This window comes from Balaenoptera musculus, chromosome 14, assembly GCF_009873245.2.
Source record: "Balaenoptera musculus isolate JJ_BM4_2016_0621 chromosome 14, mBalMus1.pri.v3, whole genome shotgun sequence".
NCBI classification, from domain to species: domain Eukaryota; kingdom Metazoa; phylum Chordata; class Mammalia; order Artiodactyla; family Balaenopteridae; genus Balaenoptera; species Balaenoptera musculus.
Window position 1 is genome coordinate 72,588,719 of NC_045798.1, and position 12,153 is coordinate 72,600,871.

Genomic DNA, 12,153 nt, shown 5'->3' on the forward strand with positions numbered 1-12,153 from the left:
GACTGTTAAAGAAATAAACAGCTTCACAAGAAATCCAAAGATTAAAAACATGCCATGAGACCTTCACTGTCCAGAATTCTTTAAGATATTTTAGGAGTATTAGTCTAGTAGTAAATTGCAAAGAATGAAAAATGCAGACCTGTAATATATGGTCCTTTCAGGCAGACTAAAGATTTGACACCAAGAATAGATTTGATCTTTTTTTCTCCCATAAATAATGGTGTCTGTAGATGATATAGAAGGTTGATATCCAGAGCATAGAAAATGGTCAGTGTAACAAAACTTTTAGATTCGAGTTTAACTAAGTAAAATTTTGTCAACATAAATGTATTTTACCAATGGTTTGTTTTGAAGAGGATTATTTTGAGGGGTAATTATATTCATGTTTTGCAGAAGGATTTGGGCAATACAACTGTTATGTCTGTGCAAAGTTTAATAGTGGACAACAAAATACCTCTGGAAATGTTATTTTCCTGTGGCTATTAACCTGCGCAGTATAGATATTTGTTAAAACATTTGTTAGCTATTATATTCCATGTTACCCTAATAGGATTTAAATTGTGTGGGCTTATGTGTGTTTAGATGTAGATGTAGACATAGGCATACATATAGATATATAGTGATGCCCAATACTTAGACCACTGTCATTATTGAATAACAAAATAGTGAACATTTTTAAACTCTTCTAAACCTCTTTTATTTTTGAGTATGGAAACATTAAATTTTGAATGCTGATTGCTGATTCCTGCCTTCTCTACCGAGGGCAGTAATAGGATGCTTTAGACAAGAGAAGCTTTTAAGAAACTTTTTACTAACGACTTAATAGTGGGGAAGCTTCGTATGTGTCAGGAGCCTCCACTCCCCTTCCTTCCCTCAAACCTGTGTGCAAACAGAACGTCCCATACCTGAGCACAGCAAAAACCAGCGGGACATCCTAAAGTAGTACCTTTCATGCAACTAGAAATGAAGCATTCATCTTCCACTGAAGAGGAAAAAAGTTGCCTCATTGGGTGAGGCTTAGGGATAGGATAGAAGTATTGTTGAATCCATTACTTGGTAATAAGTATCAAACAAAAAGTTTAAACACTTAATAGCTTGTTTTCCAGATTTATAAAATATGTATGAATGTCATAATGTCTGTTAATGCCAAAATGGCTTTGTCAGACTGTCCCTGGTTTCGAAATGCTCACAAATACCTTCTCTCCCTCTCGCCCTCTCTCTCTCTGCCTCTCTTACCAGAATTTCAGAAATGGAGTCCTATGCCCTACTAGTTTTTTTACTCTATATCAATCTCAAGAAAGCATTAGAGAAATGATATTTCTTTTCTGTCATTTGTTTTGCCTCCCCATCCTGTCTTTTAAAAAAATAATAGCAGAAAATTTAGATTAGTAGCAGGGAATCAAAGAGAAAAAAGGCAAGGAATGTGTAGTAGAATTGATGTAATATCCTCAGAAATATTGAGGGTAGGCCACTTATTTATCTGGGTAACGCTCACTGAGACTATAGGACTAGATAATGGGAAGGCATATTCAAAACTCTTTGGGGACATAAAATCATACCTTATTTACACTTTTAATAATTTTTATTCTTACCTTCCCAGGCTCTAGCCATATGGCCATTAAATCATAACAAAGCATAGATCAGGAATTCGAATACTTGATCGTCATGAAAATTAATCTAGAAAAGTAAACAAATAAAAATAAATCAACCTTTTATGACCTTCAAGGCCTCCTCCCTAAATCCTATTTTCATGCAATGCCAAATCACCAAATATGCTTATTTATACTACCAATAGTCACAGTTATCAGTTAGATAAACTGATAAATGTAGAAACTCTAGAGAATTTGCCAGATAACTTTTTGGTGGATAACTTTCTAATTTCATTCTAAATTATGGATATGAACGTTTAAGCTTAATATTTGTGTAGCTTTTTTATGATTGTTCTGCTGGAAAGTATTTTGCATTCCTTAACACTGTAATAAACCATGAGAACATAATTAGATTGAATATGTAAGCCTTTTCATCTTTTCTATTTCTGTTCAAATAGAAATATTTGCAGAATAGTCACTGTAGCAAAACTGAGTTTTCATATTTAATCTTTTTTGTATGTGACCCTTATCTCTTGTTTCAAAATTCAAGGGTGTTTGTAATTAAGAAGTTGTTTTCTATTGAAAATAATCATTAACAGGCCTAAGCGGTATTCTGCATCATTTTTCTTTCAGTTGATTTTAAGAATTACTACAATGAAACATTTTTGAAAAATCTCAATATATTAATTACAGATATACATATAGTTATTTAAAAATATATATCAGAGCTGGCTTTAATCTTTGAAATGTGCTGCTGTCCACTTTGATGTGCAGGTCATCTCACCTGTTTTTTTGGTTTTTTTGTTGTTAAAATGTTCAATCCAGGTTCTACATGGTCAGCTATTATGAGCGGAATCACAGAATAGCAGTTGGAGCTCGCCATGGTTCAGTGGCCCTGTACGACATCCGGACTGGAAAGTGTCAGGTAAATAAATCATTGTGACTTCCTCTCCATAAAGTGCGCAAGTTATTGAAAGGAGTGAGAGACCAGCACTTCACCAGTTGATGTGCTGAGCTGCTGGAACATTATGGATAATGCTAAAGGGATCAATAGTTTAATGAAGGACTCAGAGAATATAGACCCCTACTGTCTTTATTCACTGGGAATGAAGAGTTGCCACAGATGGGTTCGTAATAGAGCCTTGAGTAAGGTGGTACGTACTACTCACAAACCACTTTGCAATAAATCTTTTCTTCTTTTAAACAAAGTTTTCTGAATTTCTTATTTTTACCACGTGTTTTCTGAAAAAAAAATTGGTGATACGTTATTATGATTAGTGGCTAAACAAAAATTGGTTTTCTGACTATGTAAAATGAGATCTTTAGCGATTATAAGACAGTGTTCTACTCAGAGTTCAAGAAAGGCAGAAATCATAATGGCATTTAGTGTGGATCTGTAAGGAAACTGAGGCTCTATTTTTAATATATTCCTTTTTTATACTTTTATAACTTTCTCTGCTTTTATAAAATTTCATTGTTTATGAGAAATTCTTCTCGGTCTTGATCTTGAGCACTTCGTTCTCCAAATGTACCAGTTGGGTAGATGGAGCAAGTCTAGCCACACTTTACATATAAGTGAATCGAAGCTCCCAGACTTTAAATCTCTATCCCAGAGTCACACTGTTAGTTAATGGCAAAAGCAGGGCTAGGCTTCACCCTGATCATTGTGAATTTATTGTGGTCATTGATAAATAGTTCCAAGTCATAACTTCTTATTTTTCACTGTAGCATCTATCAATGCTGATATATTCAATCAGGAATTAGGAATTGTATTCAACCGTAGTATTAGATTGACATATTCAACTGTATTAGGAATTTCCAGAAGGAATATGAAGAAATACATCAGGATGTAGCTAAATTTTAAATTGCCTCTTAAATTTAATAAACTATTAATTAGTTCTCCAAAAGTTTCTCTGGCGGCTTTCCATGAAATAGTTCTAAGAGATGGTAACAGGTATTGGGGGTAAAAGTTTCAGGGGTCAGACAAGTTTGGGGGTACCGTTCGAATTTAACACGTTTCTTTATGCAGGCCTTCTCAGAGGCTCTAATGTGTGAGTGTACATTGTGAATTTCCTGGAAGTGCGTGGAATATGCATCATTTGCCACACTGATGCAACTATTGAATATCCTTTGTGTGATTTTTTTTCCTTAAAAGACATTAACTCCTCATTGGTGACTGTATTTCTTTACTCTGAACTCTCACTTTGAGCAATGAAACCACTCTGAATGCTTGCTTGGAAATGAAGTTACATGTTGTCTATAACATTCTCTCCTAAGAGAGACAGATTCTTCAAACAGCATTTCAGAATCTCTTTTGGTAAATCAGTTTTTAAAAATTGGAATGCAGTTGACCCTGAACACTGCCAGGGTTAGAGGTGCAGACCCACATGTAACTTATAGTTGACCCTCCTTATCCCTGGTTCCTCCGTATCCCTGGTTCTGCATCTGGGGATTCAACCAACCCTGGATGGTGTAGAGCTATAGTATTTACTATTGAAATCTGAGTATGAGTGGACCCTCGCAGTTCAAGCCAGTGTCGTTCAAGGATCAACTGTATATTATTATTAGCCAACTTGAAAGAAATAAGCCACAAACAGCAACAAGGTAAAGACAAAAAAAAAAAATTGAATAAGGGGACCTTTTCAACTTTCTTTAAAATTGAAGTGAGGAAATCATAGAGAGGACACTATTGCCACCAACAGAGAGAAGAGTGAGACAGCGTGAGCACGATGATGAAACCCAAAGAGGAGTGAAAGAAGAACAGCAATGAAGAACTAATGAGAAAGCACCAGACTGTCCTGAGCATACATTTCCTGACAGTTTTTTCCTCCTGCGTAGTCTCAGTGAAGATCTTGGTAACATGCGAGAAACATGAATAATTTGAATATCTTATTCTTTTTAACTAAATTATTTAAGAAACACTTACCAATCAATGACAGTCTTTCTTAACAGGAATTTGTAATGTCATTCATATTTCATTTTATTTTCTGTACATTATTTTATTACGCTTCGACATTTCAGTCTCCCCATGATATTTTTCTACCTCAGCTTCTTTATTTTGATACCCCAAACTGTCATTAGTGTCGAACGATGGAATAACCTTTACCTTCCAGTTCTCTGTGAAAGAGAAGGTTACCCTTTACTCTCATCACTCAGAGCATAAAAACAAAGCTAAATCTCTAAAATCAATCTTAACTACTTTTGCCAGTTACCAGTTTTATCCAGTGACAATGAGCTCGTAAGGGATTCTCTTAATTCTTTTATGGTATTAGTGTTGTAGTGTTTGAAATACGTGAGTCGACAGTTGAAACAGAATACACAAGTATAGTTGGCATGTGCAAAAAATGATATTTTAGAGGTGAATCAAAGGACTAGGAATTTTGAACTAGGAATGTAGTAAAGTATTTTTTGAATTAGCTATTGGAATCAGTGAACAGAGAGAGTGGGACAATTTTCCTAACATGAGCAAAGACATAGAGATGTGACATAAAAGATGTGGAAGGGATAATTAGTAAATTCACTGGACTGCAGGGGTAGATTGCAATTAGGTGGAAAGATAAGGGGCAACCACCTACATGATGAGAGTCACAAGTGATGGGAAGACCCGCTGTGGCCTGTCCAGGATGCCAGAGGCTGAGGAAATGTCCCTGGGCCCCGTGGAAGCAGAGGACCCATGGCTGAGGGAATAGGGGGAGGAACATATAGGTTCCCTGTCATCGTCATTAAATTAGTTGGTAAAGGATAGATAGAAAAGTCAAATCTCTTTCCCTTACCTTTTGGCATTGGCTTCTTTTTTTTTTTTTTTTAAATCAGTTTTCTTATGACCTGTTCTCAAACTAGTACAGGCAATTATACAAAACCACAAGATAAATATGCATTCAGTCTGGAACAGGAATTTTACTTATATTAAGAGTTTACAAGCTATCGCCCAAATCTGCCTGCCACCCGTTTCAGTAAACATAATTTTACTGGAATACAGCCACGTCGTTCGTTTAAGGATCGTGTGTGGCTGCTGTGACACTACAGTGGCAGAACTGAGCTGTAGGAGCCAGCAAAGACCATATATGGTCCACAAAGCCTAACAAATGTATTGCGTGGCCCTTTACAGAAAAGGTTTGTTGATCTCTGACTTAAGCAGCTAGAGGAGGAAGAGTTAACTCATTTAACTGAAAAGTGATTTAAAACAGTGTAGTGTAATATACTGGAGAAGAACAAATAGAAACTTGTGTGGCTTAAATCCCATCTCCATTTCATAAGCTTAAGAATATTTCTTCACTTTTCTGACGTGAAGTTTCCTCACTACAAAATAGTGATAGAAATAGGGCCTACTATTGTGAGAAGTAAGGTAATTTATGTAAAATTCTTAGCAAGTAGTATTCAGTAAGTGTTGGTTATATTAAAATAAACTTGGAAATACATTACATCGCAATGAAATCACATGAATTGTGGAGATTTTAAAGATAAACCTTGAGACCTCAGAATGTTTGTAGACGGTCAGGGCTAGGACTTCCCACCCCTTAGTTAGGAGAGCTTTGGTGGAAACGTCGGGCAGCACTGCCGTAGGCCATGTGTAGATTTCCTCTCTAAAGGCAGCTCTTGCCTGTGGTGTTGGACTGAACCTCCACTGATTATGGAAATCAGAAACTTTGAGGCAGTTCAATAGTTAAAATCCTGCTGTGCCGCTAACTGTGTTTTTACTTGGCAACTGCTAGCAATTTAGGAGTATACCTGACTTGAATTCTGCTTAATTTAAAAAAAAAAAAAAAAGTAACTCCTGATGAAGTGCTTTAAATTGCATTGGGAAAGCAGCATTCTTGATAAGCAGGTTAATTAGGTTCCATGAATCCTTAGAGCTACAAGTATGTGTTTGGTTAAATCAGCAATGCAAATCTTCCCTCTAACAATATTTGCCTTTGGTTTGGCAGACTTGATATTATCTGTCTCTGATTTTCCAATCCTTTTTGGACGCGTTCTTTGTAATAACAACTGCTGGCTCTGTGCAAGATTCTCTTAGGTTCATGTTAGCTAGTTTTTCTTATGAAGTTTGGGTTGTGTTACTTGGTGGTATCTGATCCACTTTGGTAAATCTGGGCACTTATTTTCTTACTTTGACATAACACTACCAAAAAGGCAGTGATATATGACAGGAAGAAACTGTGGCCAAAGTCTTATCTAAATCTTAAATTAGTAAAAGAATTTTATTATTGAAAATTTTAAGTAAATTCCATAAAGAACTCATTTTTGAAACCCCACGTTTTCTACTGCCTGCTACATAGTAGTTGCACAATAAAATTCATTCATGTTGATCAAACAAAACACCCTGAGTCTTTGGAGTAAAAAATATAGTAAGAAATATAATATGACATGGTAAATGAAAACAAAGTATGCCTCAATTCTATCAAAAATATACTTGTAATTTGGATATAGTTACATTTTAGTATGTCAGTAACCCCTCATCAACTTGTTGTTTCTGTATAAAGGATAATAGAATGTCTTTTCAGAAATAGCATAGAGAACCTCTTTCTTGTGAGTCATGAAAATATACCTATATTTCAGTAGTGGACCATGACCAGGCCTGCTATGGGCCAGATAATGAAGGAAAACACAGAAGTGAAGATTGATTGTTATAGAATGGTAGTAACTGAGGTCTCACTATAATCCGTTATAGATAGAGCAGGAGGTGGATTCTGGAATGCTAACATGTGCCCCATCACACAGCCTAATGCTGTAAAAAGCAATGAGCCTGCAGGCTGAGCTCCTCTGGCCTTACAGATTCCTTACTCCACGTGGAAAGAAGGAGGCTACAGGTTATTTCGTCCACTTACTTTACCCTTATCTCCTGAATGTCCTCTGCCCTGCTCCTTTGCTAATTCCATGGTATTGAAAGCAACCCTAAGCTCTGTTCAGATCCGTTTTCACTGGTCTTTAAACCTTAATTTATCCCATCATTGTTCAGCACGGCTTACCTTCACTCTTCAACCAGCAAGACCTCACCGACTGGTCCAGTCATGCTGTTATATACAGGCATCTGCCGAGCATCTAACTAAACTAGGGAGAAAATCAGAAAAACCACAATTACCTTAAAGCGATTATGGAATATGAGGACGACTGCCTCGTTGCTTTCCTGTCAGCCGCCTCTTCCCTTGTTCCCATTCTTCCTCAACTGCAAAGTAACTGTGAGAACTAGACTTATTACATTGTGAGGAGAATCTATTTCATTCATGAAGGCTCCAGGGCATGGGGTCTACAGCATGTATAGTTTCGGAGACTTCTATTGGGTTGGCCAAAAAGTTTATTCAGGTTTTTCATAAGATGTTACAGCAAAACCCGAACGAACTTCTTGGCCAACCCAATATTTAAGGAAAAAAAAAAAAATCAGAGGCCTGCATAAAATGAAACAAAGACAAACTATAAAGATATATATATATATATATATATATATATATATATATATATATTTCATTAGCTTAGCTTCATGGTAAATCCACCTTTCTGGCGCCTTTAAAAAAATGCATTTCATAACCCTTACTGTACCTATCTTTGTACTTCTCTGGTCTGTGACACACCCTCTGCCCCACACCTTCTAGTTTCCACCTTGACAGAGCGACTGAAATCATACACTCCAACACACTAGCGTTGTCTCGCCACACCACTAGCAACGGGCGCCCTGCCCCCTTAGTATAGTTTAGTAGAACTGGTTTCCCTCTCTCTCAAATTCTACCTTCACTTCCATAGCACCGCCACCTGACTTGATTTTCCTTTTATTATGTCCTTAGCTAGATTTCTTAATCTCTTGGGGTACCCTAATGTTAATTCTTACCACTCCACTGCCCAGAGTACAGATATCTTCACTTATCTGTTCTTTTTCCTGACTTTGGCTAAGAATTCATACATTATAATTGACCCCATTTCCTCTGAGTGGGTGAGACGAATCAGGTCTACAGCCTGGGCTGTTGGATGATTTGTTGCAAACACAGTGAAGATTTCAAGAAATGCCCCTTTCCCATTACCTTGGGTTTTAGATTATATTGAAATGTCTGACCTCACTGAATATATAAAGTTACTGTGTACTCATAGGTGAAGCACTCCTGGTAAACAAAAATGCTGAGAATAAGTCACATTAAAATAGTGAATATTGGCTCCTTTTTTATTCATGGTTCTATTGAAATTTATTTCTGACCATCCTCTGAATTCCTTATACCCCTTGTAAGTTATGTGGCCATCTCAAATTCTTGTATCCATATTTCTGACTCAGATAAATGCAGTTTCTTTGCTGGTATTTGTAATATACCAAATTTAATATTAAATTCTATTAGCAAGTTATTTTATTTCCTTTTATTTACTAGGGAAGGCAGTCTTAGAGCAGATCCTGGAGCCAGACTGCCTTGGGTTCAAATCGTTGCTCAGCCCTTATTAGCTTTGAGGCTGAGAACATTGTACTTAAATTCTCTGTGCTTTAGTTTTTTCATCTATAAAACCGTCTTAGCATCATGTTGTAAAGGTTAAAAGAATATATTTATATATAAAGCAAACATCAGCCAATAATAAGTGCTTAAAAAATGTTAGCCATTATAATTATTATTTAGTCATTGGTTAAATAAGACAAAATCAGTCAGCCCTGAACTGTTTCCTCCTGCTCAGGTATACATGACTTCATACCAGCTAGATCCATTACAATTTCCTTTTTTGGATTTTTTTTTTTTTTTTTTTTTTGCCGCTTTTTATTCCAGAACAATTTGATAAATCTTAAAAGTAGAATGAGTAGAATATCAAACCAAGTAATTAGCAAAGTTAAGATTATACTTACTGTTCTGTCCTCAACCATCCAAGTTTAATAATTATTCTTTTGTGTATCCTGATTTTTCTATAGCATTAATCTATTGTTCTACTGATATATTTTTTTTTCTTTTTTTTTTTTTTTTTTTTTTAATTATCTATTTATTTATTCATTTTTATTCATGGCTGTGTTGGGTCCTCGCCTCTGCGCGAGGGCCCCCCCCAGCCGCGGCAAGCGGGGGCCACCCCCCACCGCGGTGCACGGGCCCCCCACCCCCGCAGCCCCCCCCGCCGCGGAGCACAGGCTCCAGACGCACAGGCCCAGCAACTGTGGCCCACGGGCCCAGCCGCTCCGCGGCACGCGGGATCCCCCCAGACCAGGGCCCGAACCCGCGCCCCCCGCACCGGCAGGCAGACCCCCAACCACTGCGCCACCAGGGAAGCCCACTACTGATATATTTTTTAGTAATTTTTTGAAATCATTACAAATATTACTTTTCATGTTACTACTATATTAGAATCTTTCTAAGTGAAGCTGATTTTTAAATATGGTATTCTCAACTGCCAGCATATTCCAGTTTTTGGCCCATCTGTTTGTATATATTTAAAGTCTTATATTAAATAACCACCACTGGGTTTTCTTCAAGGATTTTATTACTGTGTAATTTTCCACATCTGTTTTCTTCAGCGTCCTTTTTAAGATAGGAAAGATTAGGTCAGTGAGTCAGCCATTTTATTATTTTCAGTTTCTCATTTGTTAGGCAGCATAATTTTTTTTGTAGTTTCTCTTGCTTTCAACAGGCATAGCTGTGAATGTTCTCATTCTCTCTTATTTGCATATCATTTATTCTTTATCCTTTCATTACTTATCTCTGTTGAAATTCAGTCTAGTTTATTTATAAATTTACCTCTTTGTATAAATTACAAGCCTTTTTATGCTGCTTAGATGGTTGCCTTTATAACTCAAAGGAAAACGGTAGTTAGGATCTTAAGGATTGTTGTTACCTTATTTGGAGTTGGTTGAAAATTTTTTCATTCTGCTTCATCTCTGGATCTGGCAAGCTGTGGCCAATTCCCAATTGTTTCTTTCTTTCTTCCTTTCTTTCTTCCTTCCTTCCTTCCTTCCTTCCTTCCTTTCTTTCTTTCTTTCTTTCTTTCTTTCTTTCTTTCTTTCTTTCTTTCTTTCTTTCTTTCTTTCTTTCTTTCTTTTCTTTCTTTCTTTCCCTTTCTCTTTCTTTCTCAACATGAAGCTTTGAAGCTTCCTGTAACAATTATTTTCTTACAGGAATTATTTTGCTTTCGTTGGCAGTAATGACCTACTGATACCAGGTCAGTCGAAATTGAGTAATTTCTGTAATTTCCATGCCCCCTCATGAGAAGTCCAGATATAATGCTTGAATGATTAGCATTTACATGAGAGCAAGGGAAGAGGAAGATACATAGCGGCTGGTGAAGGAGCAAGTCAACCTCTCTTTTTCTCTGGAAAATGAATGAAATTTATTAATTGCTTCTTCAGATTATAAATGTAATTCATGCTTATTAAAAGATAGCCTCAAGCAATAAAAAAATATTTAAAGTGGAGAGTTAAAGTCCACTGAAACCTGTCCCTTAGAGTTAATTCTTGTTTAGCTATTTATTGTAAATACTTTGAGTCTTATTTCTCTGATATACAAATAATATTATTCCCTCCCTCCTCCTCAATAATATTATAGTTTTCTGCAACCTGTTTTATTTTTACCTAACAATGTATCATTTCTCCCTGTGAGTCCATATAGCTCATTCAATGATAGCAAGTAGTGCCTACTATTAGTTGCAAATAAAGCAGGTGTGGATCCTGCCCTCAAGGAGCTTCTATTCAGTGAGAGGAGACAAGAAAATATCAGGGAGCGGGATGATAATACAAAGGGATGACGGCTACCTACTTTAGGCGCTCAGGGGTGAGCGCATTGAGGGGGTTTCATTTCACCCGAGACTATGTGACCATCTAGAAGAAGAGCGTTATAAGGACAAGGAGCAGTTAGTACAACGACTAAGCTGGGAATAACATTGGAAAGTTTGCAGAACAGAAAACAGGCAACTGCAAAGGGCATTCAATTTGTGAGCAAGTGGAAGATAGATTTGAGAGGGAGTGTGGTAAGAAGGCAGGATCTGATCATGAAGGCTAGGGTGGGGATCTCAGATTTTATTTCAGTGTGATGGGTTGCCATTAGAGAATTTCAAGTGAGGAAATTATATGATGTTATATGATTTTTTTTTTTGCAGTTTCATAGTTGATTTCTAGTTTCATAGCATCATGATTGGAAATATATGATGTTTTTAACAATTTTTTTTTGCTTGCTTTGCTTTTGAAAGGCTTTTGTTCCTTATTTCACAACTTTGGAGTCACAAGAGACATAGTACTCTGCAGCCTAAAAAAAAATCTTAATAGTACATCATAGCTAAACTTCCAGGTCAAACACCATTGATCTAACGTGTTCTTTACAAAATATAAAATACTTTATAAAACTATTATTCTGTTGATGAACTATTCACATTAAGTCCAGCTCTGTGTTCATACATACAAAGCTGCAGTGAGCATCTTTATACACTGGTGCTTTTCTCTCTGTAGGATAGATCCTAAAAACAGGAACTGGTTTGATCTGTTTTTATTTTAAAAGATTAATAGCTGCTGAGCTGGGACTAGGGTTGTTACAGTAGTGGTGGAGAAATGTAACACATAAAGGATATGTTTTGTAAGTAGAGCCAACACGTCTTGATGATGGTTCAAATGTAGGGTGCAGGGTGTGGA

The 12,153-nt window shown here is 36.6% G+C and overlaps 1 protein-coding gene across 4 annotated transcripts in view; it reads left to right on the plus strand.

Annotated features, from left to right (window-relative positions):
* The window catches only part of WDR7 (WD repeat domain 7), a 354,664-nt gene that overhangs the window by 279,929 nt on the left and 62,582 nt on the right, over positions 1-12,153 (plus strand). For all 4 annotated transcript variants that reach the window (XM_036874819.1, XM_036874818.1, XM_036874817.1 and 1 more), the window contains one exon: positions 2,415-2,514. In XM_036874819.1, the coding sequence (XP_036730714.1) occupies positions 2,415-2,514 (100 nt within the window). The remainder of the gene's footprint in view (positions 1-2,414; positions 2,515-12,153) is intronic.